This window comes from Leptidea sinapis, chromosome 14 (genome assembly GCF_905404315.1).
Source record: "Leptidea sinapis chromosome 14, ilLepSina1.1, whole genome shotgun sequence".
Taxonomy (NCBI): domain Eukaryota; kingdom Metazoa; phylum Arthropoda; class Insecta; order Lepidoptera; family Pieridae; genus Leptidea; species Leptidea sinapis.
In genome coordinates this window covers 208,140-234,908 of record NC_066278.1, presented here as the reverse complement: position 1 = coordinate 234,908, position 26,769 = coordinate 208,140, and the positions used below count along the sequence as shown (strand labels likewise).

The following is a 26,769-nucleotide window of genomic DNA, read 5'->3' as shown; positions in this document are numbered from 1 at the left end:
GTTGCATAAATAACTTTTACTTCTCATATATGTGTTCAGTAATTGTGACTTATAAACCAGTATTTTTTATATGTATTTAATATTTATCAAGAAGTTATCATACATACTTTTCCATGTATTAATTGGTTCCATCGAGCGCCAACTCAATGAGAAATGTTGCATAGTTAGTCATAAACACGTGTCATTTCACTCTCTACTTATGATAATGAACACTTTGCTCGTTGCGTCTTAAGATAGCGTTGTCAATTGAACCTTAAGTTGAGGCAATTAGGTTTAATTTTCCGCTTCTCATCAGGTAATCCTCCTGTAACATGCACGTTGCGTCACTTATTCCATAATATCATAAGATGGATGGCTATCTTCCTTTCAAAAGTTTTTCTCTCTCGCAGGCTTGTAGCTTATTGTATGTCAATAATGTTTTCGTACCCTTTCTCTTTCCTTCCATAACTTTCATTAGCCATCGTTCTTATGTGGAACCATTCTAAATATGTATAATAATTTCTCTAATTGTTGTTTTTCACGGATAACTTTAAAAAGTATAATTTTAGGTTATGATGAGGAACATGCGACAATTTATGTCTGGGATGAAGAACTACCTCGTGAAGCATGGTGAACGAGAGTTTGAGAAAGAAGTTGAGAAGGAGCGGCTGAAGGTGAGAAATTAATGAGATTACTCTGGGTTGTCATGTGTAAGAAGGGCTGTTACAGTTTGAACAGGAGACCTCTTCTACGAGAATTTACTTTCTAGCTTAAAGATAAGAACAGTTCGGAACAATGACTCTTATGGGAGATAGTTTACTCTGCGCTTCCTGGTGTGTCGTAAGAGGCAACTGGGCATTTACCTTTGCACAGGATGCCGGCTAGATCATGGTACCACAACGGCGCCTTTTTCTGTCGTGAAGCAGAAATGTGTTAGCATTATTGTGTTTCGGTCTGAAGGACGCCGTAACTAGTGAAATTAATGGGCAAAAGAGACTTAATATCTTAAGTCTTAAGGTCACGAGCGCAATTATAGTGCCGCTCAAATCTTTTGGTTTATTTTCAAGAATCCTGAGCGGCGCTGTATTGTGTAATGGACAGGACGTATCAATGACCATCAGCTGATTGTCCTGCTCGTCTCATCCCGTATTGTTTTCCAAACTAAAAACTAACTGACAGGCTTAGAAGGACTACACTGTCCATCTGTCAGTGGTTTGAATCTCGTAAGACGTAGTTATAAAGCTGAAACTTTAACAGAGTGTGTAATGTCTATTGCCTCTATAACACGAAGTATATCTATAAAAAAGATGCCTAGATTCAAAAATGGCTACTATGTAAATTAAATAAATTGTTTCTTTTACAAAAATTGGAGCTATCGTTTGGCATGTGTTCCTCAAAGGTATTTAAGCGGGGTAGGGCTTTAGGGATAAAATTCTACCATTCTTGTTTAAAGGTGGCACATTTTTCGAGAAATTAATTAAAATAGTTGAGTCACAGTAGCATTTTGTTAAATGATTTCATCAAACAACTATCCGTAGAAAATTAAAAAAATATATAATTATGTTAATTTTTCTGTTTTATTTTCAGCTAAAACCAACGGAATTCCTTAATATTGATGCCATATTAGAAGGCGTCATGCATCGTTTGGTAGTGCGACCATTACGATCAAAACTATATTCATTGCTGGCTTCTTGGCACTCCACCGATGTCAGACGGTTGCATGCAGCAATTGAACGTGCTCAACATGCTACACCCTTGCAACTTGGTATAAAGGTAATATTTGCTTTATTTTATTGTAGTATTATAGTTTCACTATTTAGATACGTAACCGTACATACGCCAGTGAATTTAATGTTTAATCCGTGGCAAAATTCATTTTTGCCACTTTCAAAACCTGTACATATATCTATCATCATTTGTTATTTAACAGTATACCTTCTTATGTATAAAAATAAAATATTGATATAAATACTTTTTAAGTACAGTCGTTTTGAGCGAAGTGATGCATTAGCACCACGCATAAACCTACACACGTTTCTTTGGCTCATCTTAGTCTTAAGTTTTCATTGTACTCTTTTTTTTTAAATATGAATAATAAAAAATAATATCTGCTCGTCCTTTTTGGCCGGCCGCGCGTATTTTACTTGCATTCTCTTGATGGTAACGATGACCTTTATTATATATATATATATACATATATATATTATTTTTTATTTTTATGGTTTTTCTGCAAGTGTTTTTATGGAGGAGGAGAGACATACCTGCGTACGCGTCACTTAATGCTAAGTGATCACCACCGCTCACATTATCTTGCAACACCAGAGGTACAAGCAAGTTCAGTGCAGTGTTTCTAGGTCCATACTCTATGGGTACCTTCAAACACAGCGTTATGATCCATTGTTATTGCAAGAAACTTCAGGTGACTATCTTCGTTAGTGGCTCGTTTGACTCTTGTTCCATAGAGAAGGACATAATTTCATGTCCCATGATTGGTCTGCAGGAATCAACAAAGGTGCCATCCTCGGCGGTGTTGGCAGCCATCTCTAAACATTTCCTCAAAATGCAAGAGGCGGACTCACCGCTGGACAAACTGGAGAACCTTCTTGCAGCTGTATCTGTGATGTTCAATGCGGTAAGCATGGCATTGGTATGTTTGAATGTCACAATTTTAGCAAATACTTTAAACTTCAGGGTCGTTTTTGAGAAGGTTCAAATTACATTAAAATTAGCCCATTGGTGCTCTAACTGTTAATCTGACACAACTTGATTACTTTATTTGGTAAATGAAAACTTCCCGACATTTTATTTTTCAATATTTAAAGGTTGAAGCTTGTAGTTTTTATTTGGGAATTTCTCCAGTAAAGATGTAATCGATTGTCCTCATTATTCAGTTCTCTTAACAGCACAAAACTTAGACCTGAATTGACAAAAATACACGTGTTTCTGCCTCACACACTTTAATCCCGCTGAAGTCTGCTTCGTACGCACAACCAGGTGCTGTATTTATAAACCAATAGGGACTATGAGATCGTTTAAACTAAACTTAGTTTATTTATCTATCATCTACACAAGATCAAAATCAAAACTAATTCAATAATTTATCTCACAATTTTTTTATGAAAAAAGTTAAGGAACTTTGCAAAAGCTCAGCTTTGTAAGAAATTGGCGAAATTTCATTGCCACTCGTTAAAACCTATAAAATCTATAGGTTCAGAATTTTTGAAAATTACTATATAAAATATGCCAGGTGACGCAGCAAAAATAATATAATCATATTAAAAATACAGATCAAAGGCGAGCGTACTCTGGGAGCTGATGATTTGCTACCAGTGCTGGCGTGGACAGTCGCCAGGTGTCGCCTGGTTTGCGCAGAGCTGGAAGCGGAGTTGATGGCTGGCCTGTTACCAGCGGCGCTGCTGGCAGGAGAAGGGGGATATTATCTCACAGCGCTGTTCTCTGCGGTTGCAGTGCTGAAGAGACTGGCCCCTGAACCAGGACCAGATAGTACAGCCCCAGTAAGTAATTTGCTGCTTTTATATTTTGCAGTTAAATTGCTGACTAAAATACTGCCTGTAGCCGGTTTTTCGGTTGGGTATGTTGGGTATTATGTGGTTAAGTACAATATTATTTTATTGCGCTATCGTACACAAAAATGACAATTAATATTATTATTAACATTAAAAAGTTTATCTATCAGTAAAATCAACTTTCATCCATAATAAACTGTAATAATATTTCACGGCTGAGATTCGATCCCTCGACCTCGCGGTGTTTCGTCTTCGCAATCACAATGATTCAACCACTGGTCTGATGACCGTATGATTATTAAGTTGAAATAGCCGAACTATAATTAGTTAGTCATCCATAATTTCAACGACTATTTTACGAATTTTCGATCAAGCCACGTGTCCTGACGCGAGTTTAACCTTTTATACCCATCCCAACAAAAGTGCTCAACGCCGCTAAAGTAGTTTTCACTTCTAAAACCTGAAATCCGATTTTTTGGTTATACGGTTCTTTGTTAATAATTTGCTCATAAAAGTGACAATATGTTATAAATTGTCACCCTGAAACTTACAATTATTACGATTTAAGAACTTTATTTCTCAGAAGAATATTACAATATTCACTTAAAGAGAAAATATATTCTAATTACTATAATAATATGATGTGAGCCGTGAGAATATAAAAATATCTATAGATCGATTATTTATCTTGTTTAAATAAAAACATTAACAAAGTGGAAAAAAAACAGTTACCACACACAAGATGAAATCCTTAAAAAGAAACAACTATACAAATTATAATCTAAAGAACTCTCAGTGGCGCCGACGCTCTCAGAGTGAAGGCTGCGAGGTGGCGGTGGTGCGCGTGGCCTTGCCGGACGAGTGCCGCGGCTCCATCCGCCGCCTGGCGCTCCCGAGCCGGCCCGGGGCGCGCGCTCGCGACCTCTGCCGGGCCCTGGCGCATGCTGCTTCTATCACCAACCCTCAGGACTATGCGCTCTTTGCGCTCCACGATGGACAAGGTAAACTTTCTCCGAGTCTTAAAAGACTTCTAAGATCATGTTTATTATCAACGTGGATTACAAATAGTGCGAAAAGCTCTATATTGGAAAGAAGAATTATTAAAATTAATTAATTTATTTGTGCCGTTGGATGTTGAGACACTTGGCCCGTGGGGCCCAGAGCCGCGGAGAATGTTTAAAATATTATCTTCGCGCCTCAATAAGGCTACCGGAAACCCAAGCGCTGGCAGCTATTTCGGTCAACGGATCAGCCTAGCTATCCCGCGCGGTAATGCTGCCAGTATTCTTGGTACGCTTCCACGTAATGATAGTTTTAACTTTATGTACTCATAGTATGGTTAATATAGTTATAAGATTTATGAAATCATTAACTAAACATTTCGTATTTTTAAATTTGGAACTTAATTTGTTTAAATCTTATTAAGAATTTATTTTTTAAATAACATTTTGTTACAGAAACGATGTTAAATGAAAATGACTGCCCACAAGAAGTGATGTCAGAGAAAAGTGGACAGAACTTCATACTGGCGTACAAGAGAATAGATGCGAAAATTGCTTGGCCGCAACAAGCCTTACTTTCTTACCCGTAATCTATAGCTCAGGCTGTTGAAATCTCACTTATGAAGTTGAATTTAAGTAAATTTAAGACTTATAACCATTTTTAACTTGCTCATTTAATTACATTGATAATAAATTACTATATTTTTGTCATCGTAAAGAAATAAGTGATATTTTCTAAGATACTAACCACGTTTTAGACTCGCTTGCGTTGGAGAGGAGTAATCTGGACTGTGGATAAAGTTTTGTATTAGATTTTATACATTTAGAACACTTTAACTTAAACCTTTAAAATAACAAACAAAACGCAGAGTAAAAGAAATGCGAAACTCTGTGTCAATTTACTTTAATCTATTTTTATTGTCAAGTCGTAAACAGTCAGCCACGCGTGGCATTAGCTCCTTAGTATTTTGAATGTTATACCACTAGCTAACGCACACACTGACAAATATAATTAATAAGTCAGGCAAAAAGTTTTATGTAAATTTTCAGTTGAACGATGTACAATTTGACGTGATATATTGCCATCTAAAGGCCAGTTATGTCAAGTGGATATCGTAAAAACAACTCAATGATATACCCTCTGTTATGCAAAATTTCTAATTTATTCATCACATATTTTATTTCCCGGAAATATACATCACGGCGTTAAGGAAAAAAGGATAGTTATATAGTTTCGTATTCAACAGGGATGAACACGAGGTTTATTTGGCGCCCGTCTATCATTCTATTAAGGATATGATTTTTTTACAATATTACTAATCGTATTCCCATTTTTACAACGATATTAAAAGTAATGGTGGTTGCGGGCGTACATTCAAGAATAAGAGAGCATGTATGAAAGGCCATGTGGAAGAAACCATTGAGTCATCTAGAAAGAAATTCGAATTTTTATCCGCACCTGGTTTTTAGGCTTGATAAAATGAAGAGACGACAACATCCATTTTTTGTTTAGTTAGTGACATGCTAACCTGTTGGTGGCTTACGTAATAAAATTTTTGAAAATTAGCACTGTCCCAGGGCAAGCTGATTAAGTTATTTTAACATTGTGTATTGAACGCAGTGCTGACAGTGCTTATATAGCGTTTGACACGATTCATGAGTATAAATATTGCGCAGATACTAATACTTTTGCACACATTGACATTGGACTGAGCTACGAATGCTGATTGTAAAACAGGTGCGCGATCGCTATTGTGAGAGCATATCGCTTCATATCCACCAGACCATTTATTATGATTATGATTTAGAAAATCTACTGTCCCATTCCAACGATATACTCCTTTGCAATGCAAACCCTGTGTTATTTAATAAACGCGAAGTGAAGTTATTCCATTTTTTTTTATCTTACCTTTGCCACCATAGAATTACATGACAGGGAGAAGTAATTTAAAAACTTGGAGTAACTTTTCATTGCGTTTATTAATGAGGCAGTAAAAGTCTACAAACCTAATACTATTATAGGTTATAATACAATTCGTACCAATTAATAAGTCTTTTGGCTGATTCGATCAAACTGTATTCTGGGCACTGCAGAAAAAGTTACTTTAAACAAGATTTCTCAACCTTAAAACCTCTCAACCTGAAAAATATTCACTGCATTTGATTAGGTAAATGTATTTTGAAAATTTTACAAGTTTATAGCTTTGTGCACAAAAATGAAGGCTGAGAGAATATGGAGATCTATACTATTATTTGAAACATATGAGCCAATAAGGTAGAAATAGGTTGATTGAATCATTGCCTCTGTAGCTTTTTTACTCAACGTAGGTATGTTTCGTATAATAACAGACTGAATTCTTTTCTTAGTAGTGTTTTGTGTATAGCATTTAGTTTATTGATTTGTGAATGTTACAGTTAAGTCACAGATTCAGTTAATTTATTTAATAAAAAACCTTATAAAGGTAAATTGGGGTGTATGTATATGTTCCTAAAACTTCAAGTACCCTGAACGAACTTACCAAATTAGTTTTATTTTAAGTTTAGATACTTTCTAAAATTGAAAAGCGTCGATTCTGACTAACTTCTTTATAAACTGTGATGTATTTTGTATTAGCTATGTAACGTTTTGTATTAATTGTGTATATGCGTAGTTTTCTTAATATAATTTATTTATATTTAGCTTAAGCTCCTGTGCAACTCGACTCTTAATAGCTGGCGTTTTAAAATATCTTAGTTTTTTGTCTTAGATGCTTCTAAAATCGTTAGAAACAAAAATCTTAAAGAAGAATGATTATCGATCGCCTATTTTAGCTACAAAATTATAATTAGTATTTTTGCTTTTATTATTAATTGTAAAAACATCTATTTTTAAGACTAATATCGTTTTAATTTAATTTCGTAATCCTAGTCACATATTTTATTAACTTATTTTATATTTAAATCATGCTTTGTTGTCTTTTAAGCAATATGAAATTAAGTTAAAGTAAACCATAAGATAAATAGGTTTATATGTCTGGTAATGATAGCTAACTCGTTTTGCATATGAAGATAGTTAAATAATACATATAAAAAAGTATAGGTAGTGCTTAAACCGGGCAAAAGTATCTTATCCTGCCATAACTGTCATAATTATTTTCCATAGACAACTGCAATATAACTTTTGACATATAACACTTCATTACATTATCTGTGGTATTGCCAAATATGTACAAATATTAAGAGATGCATTGTGCTTAAAAATAGGGAATAACTTTTGTTAAAATTAATTAAAATTGTTTCTATTTAAATAAGAATATACTGCTTACTCGAATAATAGATTTTTTTTGGCATTCTCTTTGTTTTCTATAGATTTTCAAAATATACCTATATCAAAATTCGGTTTCCTTATTGCCACATCTATTTCGTTTCAATAAGAGTGGTCAGGGTAAATGTTTCCACGATTTGGCAATACTACAATTAATTATAATAGCATAGAGCATTTTTTCGCATATACCGCATATTATAGCCTCAGTAACATACCGCATATTGTATTTATTACATTCTCTTGTATTAAACTTAATTATATATATAACACGTGTATTGTGTTTGCATAAGTCATTATGAGAATAAAATGATTTTTTACCATTACGTATTTTGTTTTATTTTATGCTAGTGAACTGGAAATACATTAAAAGTGTAAACTCTATGGGCCTTACAAATAAAATTGGTATAAAGTTATACCTGAGAATTAACAAAGAATATGAAATAAGTTTACAAATAGACATTTGCTTATGATTAATTCGGACAAGATTAGGACGTATAACGTTTCCCGCGTTTATTTGATAGGCTGTTTGACATTTGGTAAACTTCAGAATTTTTATTGTATTGACAGTGTTGTCAGGGATATGGTCAACAATTTGCATATTCTTGGTTTATTCTCAGTTATAACGTTATACAAAGTTTATTTGTAACGCCGTATCACTATTTATATTAAACAGTACCAGTGGACGCGTCTTTGCACATAATCCGGTGGTACTCCACAGAGGCACCTTTTTAATCGTGGAGCAGAAGCAATGAAAGCCTTAAATAATTTATATGTCTAGATCATTGACGTGCAAAACTCTGCCTACGCGTCTATTAGGGAGTGTTTTATACTATAGACTTTCAACATTACTGCCACAATATAAGGTGTTAATTGTAATTTATGTTTTAATGTTATCCGTATAAGTTAATGTGTTAATAATATTAATAATAATAATAATATTGACACACTTTTTACACAAATTATCTTGCCCCAAGTTAATATATATAGCCTGTGTTATGGGTTATAAGACGATGATATATTTAATACAATATACTTACTTAAACATACATAAATTCATATAAACATACATAAATACATTTAAAACATCCATGACTCGGAAACAAACATCATATAAATGCTTGCACCTACCGTTTCGAACCCGGGACCTCTAGCTTAGTAGGTAGGATCGCTAACCACTCGCTCTTTAATACATACGACTTTGCTCGGAAATTTTTTGACGACCTTTAATAGGCTATCGGGAGTCAAGTTGTTTATTGTACGTTAATGATTCTAGATATACTGTGAAAGCTGTTGACACGGCGGAAGGATACCGGCCAACTTTTAACCTCCGTTTCAGTAGGTCTACTCTAATTCAACGAAAAACGAAGTTTCGATTGAAGTTTCGGATGGTTCCTACTACGGTTCCATTCGTTTTGAAGTTTCGTCCCGAACGTCATTGCTTGACATTTCGAATTTATAAGCCTACTCTAATTCATTTACGTTCCGAACGAATATGAAGATGACAGCTGTTTGTTCGGAATTTTAACGTAAATTTGACGAAATCAAAGATGTTTTTAAAGAATGATTTTCGTTTGTGTATATTTTGTTGCAAATTGGCTTGAAATGGTTTCAAGAATGCTATTAATCGAGGCTGCTCTTCGTGAAGAACATTAAAAACATAGAAGAAAACGACGCCGCTCATGCAATCAATTTAATATTAGTGAAATTCCCTACTTAAGAGGTTGTAGGAAATTATAGAATAAAATTAATGTTACATAATTTATGTGTCAGGGGTGGTATTTAATAATAATAATAATTAAGAATATTAATGTATCTACGTATAACAGTTAATAATTTTAATTAAACAATGACTTATCCTTGGATTGAAACTAATTCATGTCTTTACTTCTTTTCCTATCGCCCCTTACCTTTCCCTTTTCTTTATTTCTAAGCTATTGCATAGCATCTATCGCAGGCCTTGAGCGTGGAGACCGAATCCAGAAATTGCGTAACGAAAATAACCTAACACTTACTTACTAGATGTATATAGATATTTCGCCGATTTTCGATATATCACGTATGCTTCATTTAATGCACAAACACTTTTCGCAATTTAATGCAAAACATTTTCGCAATTTAATGCACAACATTTTCGCAATTTAATGCACAACATTTTCGCAATTTAATGCACAAACACTTTTCGCAATTTAATACACAACATTTTCGCAATTTAATGCACAAACACTTTTCGCAATTTAGTGCACAAACACTTTTCGCAATTTAATGCACAACATTTTCGCAGTTGAATGCACAAACACTTTTAGCAATTTAATGCACAAACACTTTTCACAATTGAATGCTCGCAATTTTATGCACAAACTCTTTTCGCGATTTAATGCACAAACTCTTTTCGCTATTTAATGCTGAAATGACACTTTTCGAAATTTAATGCACAAACACTTTTCGCAATTTAATGTAAATAAGCATTTCAGCTTATACGCAATTCTATGTTAATGTTGTCGGACACCTCTTCTTCTTTAGCCGTTCTCAACTTCTAAGGTGTAGGCTCCTTCAGCTTATGCCATCTATTCCGGTCTTGAGCAGTTTCCAACCACTTTGTTCCCGCCAGTCTTTTGTTATCGTCGTACCAACGCACCTGCGGTCTTCCTCTGCATGCGTTTCTCACCACATGGTCTCCATTCTATTACTGCCTTGCAACACGAGCCATGCTTGCGAGCGACACAGCCACTCCACTCCCATTTCCATTTCGCAACACGTTTGGTTACATCGCTCACTTTGCTTTGCTCTCTGACCCATTCGTTTCTTTTACGGTCTATCAGTGTAACTCCTACCAGTTTTCTCTCAATTGCCCTTTGAGCCACCTGTGAAGGATCTCCTTATTAAAAACCTAAGTCTCAGACACGTGTATCAATGTTTTATTGTTTTTCAAATTAATACGATTATGTATGTTCCGTGAGAGTTGAACCAAGCATACAAGATTTTATGAAGTTACGTCACTCGGTTAGCTCAGTTGGCAGAGCACTGGCACGGAAAGCTAAAGGTCGTGGGTTCGAGTCCCGCATCGTTCATAAAATTTTGTTTTCAAATTTTATATATTGGGTAGGTCTGAGAATCGGCCAACATCTATTCTTCATATCATAAGGGTGACTCACCACTAAATATTTTTTATGTTTTGACATTTTTTTAAGATTCAGTATTGAAAAATACACACAACTTCAAATTTTCGCCCTTCTACGATCTATAACTACACTGGCCTTCAAAAGTAAGTATCACACTTTTAAAATTGGGATAACGTTTTAAGTTCACAAGATATACTTTCGAAATAAAAAGGACTCCAAAGAGAATTTAATTTTGTACATAAAAACTTTATAGTCAGTAACCTTCTTTTAAGAATTGGCTGAAAAAAAACTTCAAAAACAAAACCATTCCTTTTTCAAAGTGGACGTTTCCGAATTACAATTTTACCTTTCTTTCTGTTTTAAATTTTTTTTAAGATCGATGGGTCTTTTTTTTTAAATTTATGCTAACAAGCACATAACATTTATTTATCATGCCTCTATCAGTTGAAGAATGTGCTAGGATCATGGCTTTTCTGGAAATAGGCATCAGTATGCGTCGCACTGCAAGAATGGTGGGTGTGACGGTACGAACGGTCCAGAAGGTAAAGCGAAAGTACGAAGAGACTGGACACCATCTGAGGAGACCTTGTAATGGCAGACCCAGGTGTACCAGTGCCCGAGAAGATCGTTATATTATTTCCACTGTGTTAAGAAATCGCCACCAAAATGCAGTTGAAGTCCAGCAACAGCTACTTCAGACCCGGAGGGACTACATTACAGTGAGAAGAAGACTTGCTGAAGCAAATTTGAAACCCCGAAGACCAGCGAGTGGCCCAAAACTCGAGAGACAGCATCGAGTAGCGAGACTGCGATACGCCCGTGAACACATGCAGTGGGATGAAGAAGAATGGTCAAGAATTTTGTTTGCAGATGAGTCTCGATTCTCCCTTTACACTTCTGATGGGGGCAAAGTGTTTACAGGCGACCTGATGAGCGATACCTTCAAGCCTGCATCTCAGAAAGAGTCCAATACGGTGGAGGCTGTGTACATGTATGGGCTGGCATATCTTCAGAAGGTCGCACAGAGCTAGTAGCCATAGAAAATGGCACCCTCACTGGGCAAAGATATGCTCAAGAGATTCTCAATGAGTATGCAGGGCCGTATTTAGCAAATATGAGTGATGGATCGATGCTGATGCATGATGATGCCCGGCCACACACGGCTCATATCGTACAAGAGTATATTCAGGAGGTCGGTATCAGCGTGATGGCTTGGCCATCAAGAAGTCCTGATCTCAACCCGATTGAACACGCCTGGGATGAGCTTGGGAGGCTAGTCAGAAATCGCAGACCACCACCTACTACCCTCAGAGCACTAAAGCAGGCCCTGGTAGAACGCAACGAACGCTTAAAAGAATGGGAGAATATTCCCCAACATCGGCTCTGAAACCTAGTGTTCAGTATGCCAAACCGGCTCGAAGCTGTAATCAGAGCTCGAGGAGGCAATACCAGTTATTAAAAATTAAATAACATGTAATACATTTTAGTTAAATTTTTTTTTACACTAAACTAAAAATGTCTATTTTCATTGTTTTATCTTTTTTAAGTTAAAAATGTTACTAATGTATAATTTTAGTTTCTAAGAATTAAAGCGTATAAAATTTGCAACAAAACGTTTTTAATCTTAAATCTCTACCTTCTCTACATTACATTATAAGCATTCTTATAATTATTTTAACTATTATCACTTAAGTGTTGGTATGTAGATTCTAGATATTTATGTACCCTCAAAATCACGAGTACTCCGTACTACGCGCAATATAATGTAATAGGATTCAATCCGACTTTTTTTTTTTTTGAGAGGAGGAAATACTGTTACGTATTTACGCCCCGGAACGGGGCGTAATATGTCGGACTCGAGTGTCCGCGTAAGCGGACGCCCCATACCGACTAAAACCTCCTCTGTGCTGTTAGCAGCCCTGGCTTTCACAGCGAAGTAGGACGTGGGCCGTGGAGGCCGCAAAGACTACGCAACAACAGTCGCGGGGCGTCTCCTAAGGAGACTCGAACCTCAGACCGGCTGTGTGCTTGTGGGAAGGAGAGAGAATGAAAATGAAAATGAAGATGAAATGAAGATGAAAAGATGAGAAGAACACACTCGCCGGCGAGTGTGGTGATGTTTAGTGTAATGTATGTAAGTGTGTGTGTATGTGTTTATGATTGTATGTATGTTTGTATGTGTGTAAGTAGTGTAAATGTTAGTGTGCATGTATGTTTGTGTTTGTGTCTGTTTGTGGAGTGTGTTTGTGGTTGTGTAAGTGGTGTATGTCAGTCCGTCAGTCAGTCCGTGTGTTAGTGAGTGTAGTGAAACTATTACAGGACGAGGACTAACGTCTCGTCGGGTATCAATACAATGTGTGGTGTATCTAGGGTGCGGGCCGCTGGCCATCGTCAGAGTGACGAGTGCCAGTGGTTTGCGGTGGTTGACCGCGCCTACGCCTGCGAAGGCGGTGTGTGCGTGTCTGTGTCGGTGTTTGTGTGAGTGTCGCGTTCGCGATGGTGATGTCGTCATCCGGGTCTACCGTTACGTGTCTGGGACGTCTTATTGGGTTGAGACTATGGTGAAGGGGGTGTATCCGCATGCCTTCCTAATCAAGATGTTGGGATGGTTAGGCGCCTTGTCAAAGAAGCGTCGCAAGATCTCTTTAAAGTGTTGAGCTATCGTCGGAAGCTCTAGGTCGCGGTGAAGGTCAACGTTTCGGATGAACCACGGGGCTCCGGTTGCCATGCGCATGAATTTATTTTAAACTACTTGCAAACGACGTAAGTAGCTCGGTCGGGTGTGCGCGAAAACGACGCTTGCGTATGACAGTATGGGCCGTACGATGGTTTTGTACAGCGTCACTTTGTGTTTGAGCGGAAGTTTGCTTCGCCCACACACAAGTCGATAAAGGCGACTGAGGACAAATCGGGCTCTATTGCATACCGTATCAATATGTTTCTTGAAGTTCATATTGCTGTTGAACGTGACTCCTAAGTATTTGTAATCCTTCACCCACGGTATGGGTGTTTCATACAATTTAATGACGTCGGTCGGTCGTTTCTTAGCGCGGATGCTATTCGCGTTACCGAAGAGTACTGCTGCACTCTTGGTGGGGTTCACTTCAATCCGCCATTTTCTGAACCAGTTGCCTAGTTCATCGACGGCGGCTTGAAGCACTTTAATGTTCCTGCTCAAGGTTGAGCGGTTCAATAGAGCGGAGCCAAAGTAGAGTGCCGTATCGTCACCGTACTGAGCGAGCTGGACATTCGGAAACTTGGGAATGTCGCTCGTGAAGAGCGAGAAAAGAGTGGGAGAGAGGACTGAACCCTGTGGCACGCCAGACCTGATGGGTCTGGGTGAGGATAGGGTGCCCTCTACTCGATATCGGAAGGAGCGATCAGTAAGGTGCGCACGAGCCTGTCTGGCACTCCCAGTTGATACAGCTTGAATACTAAGCCGTTGTGCCATACCTGAATCTGAATCCGAACTGTATGTCGGGTATCAGGTTGAGCTCCGCGATGTAATGATTAAGACGCGCGAGAATTAATCTTTCGTAAAGTTTCCCGATCGAGTTAATTAAGCTAATAGGCCTATAGCTACTCGGATTAGCTTTAGGTTTATTGGGTTTTGGGATACCGATAACAATGGAATCTTTCCATTGTTCGGGGAACGCGCTATTAGACAATAGAATATTAAAAATGATAACCAATAAAGTAATAAGAGTCGAGGGTAGGATTTTAAGAACCCTATTGTTTATAGTGTCGGGCCCCGGGGCCTTCTTGGAGTGAAGCTCCTTAATGATTAACTTCACCTCTTCGTAAGAGGTGGGTTTTATTACATCGCCTGAAGGGCTCAGAGCGGAGCGACGTTCAACTTCATGATCAACTTCGTCAACGTGTGTCGGGTCGGCTGCTGCATTTGGAGAGCACTGACTCTCGAGACTATCGGCGAGGCATTCAGCCTTCTCATCGTCATCGAGCGCCGGCTGCAGTCCCGGTCTGTCCAAAGGAGGCATGACAGTGGGCGGCTCCTGTTTGAACGCGCGAGGCAGCTTCCAGAAAGCCACATGTGATGGCTTAAGGTTGCCGAGCAAGCGGTCCCAACGTTCGCCGCGGAGTTCCGCGATACGTTCCCGTACCACCCGCTGTAGGTAGCGGAGGTGGCGCCTATTCTCGACCGACGGATACCTGTCGTAAGGTCTAGTGGCTCTGTGCTTCTGTGTGAGTAAGTTCCTGACCTCTGGAGGCAGGTTTAGGCGATGCGGTTGCATCGTCGGAACCTGCCTGGAGCAGGCCTTGATCCTATTCTGTATGTGTGACGTCACATGAGAGATAGCACTGTGAGCCGTGTCGACAGAGTCGATGACGTCCGGTATAAGGTCAAGGTCGTCGGACTTGATAGACTCGAGATCCTTTTCCAGCCGTTGCCAGTCGATCACTGTTTTCGTCGGTGGTTGAAAGTTGACCGGTGGGCCTAGATTTAGGACGACGGGCCGGTGGTCTGACTCTAATTCGTGAAAAACCTCGATTGAATTTACATTGAGCGTTACGTTCTTAAGTAGCGCAACGTCTAGAATGTCGGGTCGGTGCGCGACGTTATCCGGATAATGTGTTGGTTCGTCGGGTGCTATTACTGAAAAATTCAGCGTGTCTGTCAGCGAATCTAATAAGATTCCGTTTCTATTTGTGGCTCTACTGTTCCAGCTGGAGTGTTTGGCGTTAAGATCGCCACCCACTATGACTGCAGCCCCGTGGCCGAGTAATGCTTCTATATCTGTGTATAATACTTTTTTGTTGGGCGGAAGATAAGCTGATATAACAGTGATCGGCTGGTGATTCGCCATACTGACCCGGATGGCAGAGACCTCGATGTTAGTGAGGACCGGAGGATCTATAGGTATACAGTGTAGAGACCTTTTAAAATAAATGAGGGTGCCGCCCATACGGGTGGTGCGATCATTCCTGACTAAGTAGTAATTAGCGATACGCGGATCGCGTATACGTGGTTTTAGAAATGTCTCTTGCACTATGAATAGGTCTAATTGATGTTCGTGAGCGAACTCCTTCACCAAGTCTAGTTGAGGCTTAAGGCCTTGGGCGTTAAAATACGCTATACGGAGCGTATGTGGTTTAACCCGTCCGCTTACGTAATTAGGCATCGCGAATGTTTTTATACTTTCGCCCTATATCGGTGAGGGCACGGAATATTTTGCCGTTGTCTGCCATAACTTGCAGGAGTGACGGCGGGTCGTCCCGGACAGCATCGAGCCTGCTGGCTAGGGCTGTGATTTCATCAATGTCGAACAGCTCTGACAGTTCGAACATGAAGGCAAAGGTGCTGCCGCCTTTGTTACCTGTTGCCGCGGACGCGGGCGCCGGTGGCCTCGGTCGCGGGACCGACGCCGCCGGGAGGGACGCTAGCGGTGGCCGGAGGGGCGCGGGGGCCGCGAGAGTGGCCTCTGTGGCAGCGTTGGCAGCCGGTGGAGACCTCGCCCAGGCGTTTACCTTCGGAGGCGGCGCAGATTTGAAGGTCGGAGTGAACTCCACCTTCTCTGCTCTGCCTTGCGGCTGGCGGCGCCCTGGGTGACGCTTGTGTTTGGGTGCCTTGGGACACCCGCGATAGCTCGCGGGGTGTCCCTTCTCCCCGCACAAGACGCAGGCCGGGGGCTCCGCGCATTGCGCTGGTCGAGGGCACTCCGGCGTGCCATGTTTGCCGAGGCACTTCACACACCTCGGGGTGTGTTCACAGTTGCGTGCCGAGTGCCCGTATAACGTATAAAGCCCGGCTCCCCACGGTTGCGAGGAGCTTCGGCCTTGATGCCCTGAAGGGAGCAAATCGATTTAATATTGAAAATTTCCTTTCCCTCTTGCGTGAGGTCGAGGACGACGAGAACCATGTTAAATGGTTGTTTGTTGGTGGTTCCGCGCATACGGTGCACCTCGTGTGCAGGGTAACCCTGCTCTTTGAGGTCCGACAGAATGTCGGCCTCGTCTAATTCTCTGAGGACGTTCCTAATAGCGACCCTCAGACGCTTCTCCTCAGGCAGGGCGTACGTGTGGAAACCCACACTCAGCTCTCTAAGAAGAGATGTCAAGGCGCGGTGGTCCGCTACCTCTTTGGTCTCTAATTTGATGAGAGATTGGTACGCCCTCGCCTGGAAGGAGAGCGTCTTCGGGATCCTATTTTTGATAGCTAACCAGCAGCCTCGGTCTCCTATAAAGATAGGAGGCGGGCGCTTGGTCGGAGGCGGTACGCGGGCTTTAGCGGGCGCTGGCGCGGACGCGGGAGTGGAGCCAGTCGTGGCCGCGGCTTTCTTGGCGGGTGTGCCATCAAGAGAAGGCGATTCGCGACCGCGCTTCTTCTTGCGACTGACGGTGATGAAACCGTCAGCATCCGACGCGACACTCTCCGCTCTCGACGGTAGAGCGGTTTCCGGCTGGGCCGGTGAAGCACTGGAAGCCTGAGGGGCTTCCGTACGGTCAGGACTGACCGCGGGGACCTTAGGGGTCGCCTGCGCGTCAAAGTACGCCTGAAGGACAGGCGGACGGGCTGAACGGGTGATCACTTTTCTCGGTTTGACCGAGGCCACGGAACTTGCGTCGGACGCATTACCTATCTCCATTTCGGATTCCCCGTCGGAGCTCGAAACGTCAGATGACGATTTATATTTTTTGGATTTGGCTGTCTGGATATCTATCGTTTCCTTAATTAACGGAGCGATCTTCTCCGTAAATAACTTATCTAGCAGGGCGCTTAGAAGGCCCTCGTCGGCAACCATTGGTGAAGCCATGGTTGTTATTAATTAGGTTAAGCGGGTGACAACCGCTGCCCGAGTCAGGCAGAGGGGGAATATAATAATAAAGTGGACAACTATAGTTTAGTTATGCACTTGCACATTAATAAAATACTATTAATAATAATAAAGTATGCAAAATTAAAAGAAATTAATAATAATAATTAAGCCTAAGACTTAGCTTTGCTGGATGTAGACACACACGGCACGATCTGCAACACTCACAACACACACGATTAGCGTGCAGAATCGCGAAACACAGCACAGGTGCTAACTAACACGATCGTAAAACCGGGTAATTAACACAGATAATAACTAAGCTACGTTCCGCGAAGGAACGTAACAGGTGCGAGACTCAAAGAGTCCCGAACAATAGCGCGCGATAACAATAGCTAGCCCAGGTGGCCTGAGCAGATAGTGCGATAGTGCTCGCGTTGCCTGCCTGAATCGAACTCTTCAATCCGACAGAAATCAACATATTAACGAGTTAATTATGTTATTGCAATACATATCCTTATTTCTAGACTATAATGAAGAACTATTCGCATAATACGAGTTGAACAATAGTAGAAGTTTTTAAATCTATCCATATATTTATGTTAATATTTTGAACTTGCAGGTAGAGTAAAATTTGTCTTACCATTATTCCTCCTTTTGTTTTAGTTGAAATAAGGAAAAAAACTTCAGTTTATCCTCGTCGCCATTTGTAGTGTTCCTCGTTGGTGAATTCTCATGCATACCAACGCAGCCTAAGTCTGCGTTGGTTTTGTGGGACTCACGTGAAAACCTAGGTGCCTACCCACTAAACACCACCTGCAGTTGGCTTTGGGCAGGTGCCCTCTAAGCCTACATCGAAGGCGACCTTCTCATGGGGAGAGAGAGGCGCAAGCGGAACTCCCTATGGAGTTTCCGCTGGGATATTGCACAGAGGGTGCTATCTAACTAGTCACATCAGAAGGATGATCACAAAATAGAGGTGAATCTAAATGCGTCTGATTGTCCCCGGATTCCAAGAGGCGTTCCAGGTCAGACGAGAGTTTGTTAGGGGGATCGGAGAGGGCGTGTCTGGGCCTCCTGACTTGATGACGTGAAGGAGGGGAGGCGGTATAATCCGCTGCCTCCTTAATCAGGGGATTTGGGTGATTGTCTGAGGACTTAAAGAAAGTTTCAGACAAGCACTTAAGGTGTTGTTGGATGGTGGGGAGCTCTAAGTCCCGGTGAAGGTCTGCGTTTCTAACACACCAGTGGGCATTGACAGCCTTACGGCAGAAAATGGATTGAACTGTTTGTAGTTTGTCTATAATATTGGGTTTCGCATGAGCGAAAACTGGAGCGGCGTAAGTCATAACCGGTCGAATGCAAACCTTGAAGAGTGTTCGCTTGTTCCTAAAAGACATTTTACTGTGCCTACCTAACATAGTGTTTAGGCGGTACAGATAGAAGCGGGCGGTTCCGGTCACCTTCTTGACGTGAGGCCTGAAGGTGAGTTGGGAGTCAAGGGTCACACCCAAGTACTTGGTTGTGGACCTGAAGGGGATAGGGGAGCCTAATAGATGAATGGGTCGATCCCGGCAGAAGCGTCTGCGCTTAAAATCAAAACGGACTGCGGAGCTTTTATCCGGGTTGACCTCAATACGCCATTTCCTAAACCAGTCACCTAGCTCATTAACTGAGCGTTGGAGCCTGGAGAGGACTGAAGATATCTGTTGGGACTGGACGTAGAGAGCGGTATCGTCAGCGAAAAGAGAGAGTTGGACTCCATTTCTAGGGATGGGAATATCGTTGGTGTACGATATGTATAGAAGTGGTGAGAGCACTGAGCCCTGTGGTACCCCAGCCGTGAGCAGGCGAGGGGAGGAGAGGACACCTTCGTGTCTGAAACGAAAGGTACGTTTGTGAAGATAAGAAGCTACTATGCGGACTAATCGGGATGGGAGGCCTAGAGCGTGGAGTTTATATATTAGGCCTTCATGCCAGACTTTGTCAAAAGCCTTGGCGACGTCGAAGAAGACAGCGATTGTCTTCTTACGTTTGGGATAGAACCCGCTGTAGATGTACTCTACAATGCGGTGGACTTGCTGAGGACAAGAGTGTTTAGCACGAAAGCCGAATTGTTGATTTATTATTAAGGGAGGGCAATCCGTTGGAAAGAGATGTTTTCTCATACGGAACAGAATAACCCGTTCGAAGACTTTCCCCATAGCCTTGAGGAGGCTGATGGGGCAATGGTTGGAGGGGATATTGAGGGGTTTTCCTGGTTTAGGGATCCCTATAACTATGGCCTCTTTCCAAGCGGTTGGAAAGAAGCAGTGGTCGAGGCAGGCGTTGAAGAGGAGGACAAGAAAGAAGATCACCTGCTCGGGGAAGTGTTTGAGCGCCAGGTTGGAAATACCGTCGGCTCCTGGAGCTTTGCGAGGTTTTAATCCACGGATGATGGATTTAACCTCCTCTACAGAAGTTGAAATGGGATCGTCGGTGAGAGGCATTGAGTTCAGACGGCTGACCTCATTCTCCACCGACGCTACGTGGAGGGGTTCAAAGGAAGAAGTGCTGGGTGAGCATTGTGAAGCAATGCTTTCAGCAAAACACTCCACTTTATCCCTGTCCTCGAAAGCTGTACTGCCGTCGGGGCGTATCAAAGGCGGAGTGTGAATATTGCGTCAGTACGAAGGGCTTTCGCCACTTTGTAATACGCCTGGTGTAAAGGGGATATGTTCTCCATGAGTGAATCCCAATTGGAATTCCTCAATTCGGAGAGACGTAACCTAACTTGGCTCTGGAGGAAGTTAGCGCGTGACCTATAGTTGGGCGTTGGGTACTTGGCGGCTCTTCTGAGAGCTGCATTCTTGGCTCTAATGAGGTTCATGACATCAAGCGGGAGCTTATGGCTGTTAACCTTAACCACCCGCTCGTTGTTATGGAGAGCGATCTGCACTGTTTGAGTAAGTGCTTTTACCGTGATGTCAATCTTATCCGTACTATCGAAATAGTTGGACGAGATTGCATACGGTGAATTGTGGGCATCAAAAGTTGATGCAAGAGATTCCCTATAACCCTCCCAGTTGGTGAGGGTTTTAGGGTGTGTGGTGGTAGGGGTGGGGGCATGGGGCCCGAGCTTGAGGGAGACTGGACGATGGTCGGCGCCCAGGTCATCGAGTGGTTCAATCGCCCTTAAATTAAGAGCGACACCCTTGACCAAGGCGATGTCTAAAATATCGGGAGAGTGTGCTACGTTATCCGGGTAGTGTGTTGGAGAGGTGGGACTTAGGACGTCTAAGTCTAACTAGACAGCGGAGCTTGATGCCATTCCCGTTCGTGGATAGGCACTTCCAGTCAGTGTGTTTGGAGTTGAAATCCCCAAACAAGATGACTGAGTCACCTAGAGAGAGGAGAGTCTCAAGGTCCCTCTGGAGAGGGATCTTGAGAGTAGGGAGGTAGATTGAGGCTATGATGAGAGACGGATGACCTGACATGCCCAACTGACAGACGGTTGCTTCCATGTTGGTAAGCACTGGAGTAGCGATTTGCGAGCAATGAAGGGATCTCTTGTAGTAAATGGCTGTGCCTCCGCCACGACGGTCGTCGGCTCTGCCATTGTGTACAAGAGAATAGGAAGGGATCGATAATCCCTTTGAAGCGTCGGGTTTAAGGAATGTTTCTTGGATAAGCAATAGGTCGATGTCCTTATTGCGAACAAATTCCTTAATCTCTGGGAGGTTGGTGCGCAGGCCGCGCGTATTGAATGAGACAAGTGATAAGCCCTGAGGCTTCACTCGCCCCATGTTCGGTGATGAAGCGTTACGCGATTGGGACATTAGTACAAGGAATTCACCAGGTCTTGGTGCTCTATCATTGCAATAAGGCGCTCAGCAGGAGACCTAGCTGCTTTGAATTTGTTGGCGAGAATGTTGAATTCTTTAATATCGAATTCTCCATTCTTCAAGAAACTCAGGGGGTTTTGCACTCCTGAGTCTGGTTGCCCTGAGTCTGAGTAGGTGTTGCCCATCTGCGGCCACTCGGGGTGACTTGCACATGGCGGGAATTGACATTGGATGTCTGGGAGACCGGGGCTGCTTGTCTCCAAGAAGTGCAGAGTAAAGGCCCGGTTGTCCTCTTCCTCAGTTGAGGGAAGTTCGTGCCTGGTTTTGAAGACTGCTTCTTAGCAGGCTTCGATGTTGAGGGACGAGGGGCGCGGGGACATCCGCGGTAGTTCGCGGGATGTCCTTCCTGCCCACAAAGGACGCAAGCGGGAGGAGTCTCCGCATCGCGAGTGCGTTTGCACTCCTTGGTTGTATGCGGCTCTAGGCACTTGACGCACCTAGGCGGGGCTGAGCAGTTTGCAGCTGCGTGGCCATAAAGCTGGCAGCGATGGCACTGCCCTGGGAAGCCCCGTCTGTGTGGAGCTTCTGCACGGATGTTAGAGAGCCCACATACGATGAGCTCTCTCTTGAAGATTTCCCTCGACTCGGGGACATTTGTAAGGATAACCAGAGCCAGTGGGTATTTCCTGCCGGATCGGCTGTACATTTTGTGTACAGCCTCGGCCTTGAACCCTTGCTTGGTCAGGTCCTCTAGGATGACCTCACTGGGGAGCTCGTACGGTACGCCACGTAGAATGGCTTTCACTTTGCGCTCTTCCGGGAGCGCATAGGTGTGGTAAGCAACACTCTTATGAGTGAGGAGGCGAGTGAGGACTCGGAAGTCCTCCGTAGTCGGGACGACTACGCGGATGGCTTCACCCGTGTTTGTAGCTCGGGTGTATTGCACCTTTTAATCGGCGCAGAGCTGTGCAACATAAGTCCACTTTGCCTTGTCTCGTATGAAGATAGGCGGTGGGGGCTTATTTGCAGGGAGGACAGGCGTGCAGCGCGTGGCTGGCTTCATAGATCAGGTGACAGAGACCTCGGGCAAGCTAATGTCGAGAGACATAAGAGGGACAGGGGTTGCCGCGGAGAGTACGTTATCCGACGTGGTGGCTGAGCGCTTGGACTGGCGCTTCTTTCTGGATTGAACCAGATGGAAAGGTTCACCAGAGGGACATCGGGAGGTGTTGACAACGGAGCCTGTGACAGTTCCGTTGTCAGAGTCCTCAGAGGAGGACTGGACTGGCCGCTTTCGGCCGCAGGAGGCGGAGTCGGAGAACTCCATGTCCTCGGAAGTAGATTTGTGAGCGGAGGGCTCATCGGGGGACGCGGGGGAGTCAGCAAGGGGCCGACTTTGATTGTTGACCGCGGAGGAGATGAAGCTATCGAGTAGCGACTGGTCGACGTGGATATTTGCGGCTTTAAGCAAAGCCGCAATCTGGATTATAAGGGCGTTGCGAGGGTCCGCTGATGGAGCCATACTGATGAAGAAGCCTCCCCGCCGAGGGCAGGGAGCAACGGGGGTTGGAAGTGGCGCGGCTATCCCATCGGAACTATAGTAGGTTCATTAACTATAGTTGTTAACTATCTATCAGTTTATTTTTATGTAGATGGATAAATCTTAATTTTGGCAAAAAAATTAAATATCTGAACCTAATTGCACCACAAAACAAAAATATAGTTTATCAGAACGCTTTAAATTGATTAACAGACTGTATCATAACTGTGTATGTCTGGCAATTTTCAAATTGAAACCTTATAAATAGCCAGTATTTCAGGAAAACACTGTTTTGTAAGTAAGCAACATCATGTGTAATTAATCGAAAACAATAATAAAATTTCAATCATACCAAGATAATTTTTTTAATTGTTTTAATAAAAAAAGGATTCCTTTTGTTTGTTTTAAGTTTATTTTATACAAAAGTTTAGGCCTCTTGTTTATCGATTGAGGCAGTACGAAGTCTGCCGGGTTAGCTAATATTATATATATTGCTTAGATATATTATAGCACGTTTAAATTTATTTAAGGTGTTTTGGTGTGAAGGGCGCCGAAGCTAGTGAAATTAGGTACTGGTCTAGTGACGAGGTGTCCTAGAGCAACTAAATCGCTCATGACTCTCTTAAAGCCCAAAAGACAAAGAAAAAAATATTAGTTATTATCGTTATTATCTAGGTAAGAGTTGTTTCTCGAGTTGTGACATGAAATCTGCCTGTCTACCGTTTTGCCACATCCCTAGAAGCGTGATATGGATCGTCATAATAATTAAAAGGTTTATTTAGTTAAAAATATTTACAGAAATCTTATAACTAATAACAATATGAATATTAAAGAACCAAAATGGTGTCTAGTCAGCATTATGTTGGGAATTTTACTTCTCAACGCTGGTATTCTCTAGACACCGTAGAAGCCAGACTTCGAGAACTAAATATTAATTAATTAATATTGATATATAATGCCCCAAGTCTACTGCTACCATAAACATTAGCAATAAATACATTTTAAATAAAACTCTTTTCAAGGATTAAAACGCGTGTAATTGTTACGGTTTTACATTAGATGTTTGCGTAAAAGTTCAGTTCCACTGAAAACGAGATCTGGAAAGGTCTTGAAACGTCGGGTTAACTAAAATAAAAATGTAACTTTTACGCAAACATCTAATGTAAAACCGTTACAATTACACGCGTTTTAATCCATTAAAAGTGTTTTATTTAAATGTGTAACACTCGCCTTAATCAAACAATAAATACATATGTAAATTAAATCTGTTACTTATATCTATTTAAGGAATATAATATTATAACATCGATAAGTAATCGGCAAAATTTTTCTTACAAATAAAATAACAATAGGTTTGAATAAATAATAGTTAAGTCATAACTTGACACTTAAAACAGAATAAATTATATTCTTATGATCAATAAATCAACTATAAACCAAATATCAACAAACCCCGTAAGTGCATATCATAGATATTTAAAGAAGGTAAATAAAATTTTAATAACAGAGCAAGATACTCAACTGTTTATCTGAACTTCTAGCAAGTGTCGTTTGATTTTTTTTTAATCAGTGACAGATCAATCAAGAGCTTTTGATTTGGATCACGTTTTCTTCAGTTCGGACTTCGGACTTGGTAGCATCACTAACGATGAGTTGTATAACAATGTTTTCATTATTAATGTTGTTGTTTAACGTTTTACCTCGAATCAACAATTTCATGAAACCAAATCATGTTAAACATCCCATTTTGCTATAAAGGCAAAAAAAAACAGATTTCATCAACAGCGCCATCTTGTGCCTACTACTATCAAAAATGAACTTATAAAAAACCGACCAGGTTTTTCCATAATTGCAAAATATTTTCATAAAAATTGCTGAGAGTAGAATTTGCAACACGCAGTATTCTATATAAATGATTAAAGAATGAATAAAGCTTCATGATGATAATAATAATTATTTAATAAATTAATATTAGGTAAATAAGTATCAATATATTAATTAAATAATAAACAATACAATTCATGAATAACTTCGTAGATTCATTTATATTCTCTAACCCCCTTACTCATAATAGTCTGCTAACTTAAAGCATTGCTAATTCTCACTCTGTCTTCTTCTTTTGAACTAAGTCAGAATGAGAAAGAACACTCCTAAGCGGCTGTTTAAAGTTAGCGGACCATTATGAATAAGGGGGTATGATTCTACGTAGTTAGAAACTTGTAGTCATGGAAAATTGATCAAACGCACCACTTGGTTTCAGTTCTCCGATGATAAAGCTAACTTTTATAAGCTTTCTGCAAAATGCAAGCTGAATATCCGAAAAAATTACCCAGAAGTCATTGGGATACCCTGAACAAAGAATACCCTGTTAAAAGATTTCCAGAAACAGATACATCGAGTTATCAAATAGGACACAAATGGCAAAATATACCACCAAAGATAGAAGAAAGAGAACGGAATTCAACAGTAAGATGACCTATTTATACTCTAGAAATAAAGTAAATTGTCTAGAAATTTTAACAATATTGAAAACGAGGCATAATATACTATAACGTTTCGCTTTAGAAACATCATTTTAAACAAATTATTATTAGATAATATAATGAAATACGATTTTATTATTATTACATTTTCCAATAAACCTTGAAACAATATATTTCTCTTGTTTCTATAATTGGTGAAGTTTAAATTGAAATTGGAAATATAAAATTATACAAATTAAATTTGAATAAAAAAATTATGAACGATGCGGGACTCGAACCCGCCGACTTCTGGCGTTCCGTGCGAGAGCCAACCGTTCAAGTGACGTGAAGTTCATAAATCTTGATAATATGTCTTCGTTCAATTCTCAGGTTGTGCCTTCATCTACAGGATCTACTTTACAGTTGATAACCTGCTCAATCCCAATATATTTTGCATATTAGGAAATTGAGTTGAGATGTCGCTTCTTCAAATCTAAACAATATGGTATTTTCGAATACCGCATCTTTCTTTTTCAAAAGTTCTTAATTTTTTTTTTTCAAAATTTATTTGTGTAATTAGGTGAGGTGAGGATTATTACTAAAAAAATAACAAACAATATTTTAATCATATTAAAGTGTTAATTTTTGGCAGGCGAAATATTGTTCAATCGAAGAAAAGTATTGTGAAAGAGACTACAACATTACAAAAGACGTAAACAGATCATTAACAAGCTTAGATTTCGGTCACAAAGATTGTAATGATAGAAGGAGATTCAATAAACACACATCTTGTGCAGGAAATCTGTATATTTATCCGCCAAGCAGAAAGGTAAGGAAGTGTCTAAAATTCCGTGTTTAATGAAATGAGTTCATTTTTTTTGTGAAAATAAGGGACGAGACGAACAGGACGTTCAGCTGATGGTAATTGATACGCTCTGCTCATTACAATTCAGTGCCGCTCGGGATTCTTGAAAAACCCAAAAATTCTGAGCGGCACTAAAATTGCGTTCGTCACCCTGAGACATAAGGTGTTAAGTCTCAATTCCCCAGTAATTTCACTACGGCGCCCATCAGACCGAAGCACAGTAATGCTTACACAGTAAAATCTTTGATCTTAATAAAAAACTGACAAGCAAGGACGAGCGCACTACGACTAACAAAGAGAAGGCATTGAAAGTATATGATGAATTGATTATAATAAGATTCAAGTAAGCTTCTGCCACGAAACAAGTAAAAGAAC

At 40.9% G+C, this 26,769-nt stretch overlaps 1 protein-coding gene and 1 long non-coding RNA gene across 12 annotated transcripts in view; one reads left to right on the top strand and one right to left on the bottom strand.

The window, feature by feature from the left end:
- The window catches only part of LOC126968051 (protein sprint), a 331,292-nt gene extending 323,158 nt beyond the window's left edge, over positions 1 to 8,134 (top strand). For 10 of the 11 annotated variants that reach the window (XM_050812833.1, XM_050812830.1, XM_050812832.1 and 7 more), the window contains 6 exons: positions 549 to 653; positions 1,567 to 1,752; positions 2,480 to 2,611; positions 3,267 to 3,494; positions 4,294 to 4,507; positions 4,964 to 8,134. In XM_050812833.1, coding sequence (XP_050668790.1) covers positions 549 to 653; positions 1,567 to 1,752; positions 2,480 to 2,611; positions 3,267 to 3,494; positions 4,294 to 4,507; positions 4,964 to 5,097 — 999 coding nt within the window. In that variant the 3' untranslated portion in view covers positions 5,098 to 8,134. The remainder of the gene's footprint in view (positions 1 to 548; positions 654 to 1,566; positions 1,753 to 2,479; positions 2,612 to 3,266; positions 3,495 to 4,293; positions 4,508 to 4,963) is intronic. The other variant, XM_050812829.1, reaches the window with a different exon arrangement.
- Positions 1 to 26,769, bottom strand: part of LOC126968104 (uncharacterized) — a 190,732-nt gene that overhangs the window by 82,932 nt on the left and 81,031 nt on the right. The gene's annotated exons all lie outside the window — the stretch shown is intronic.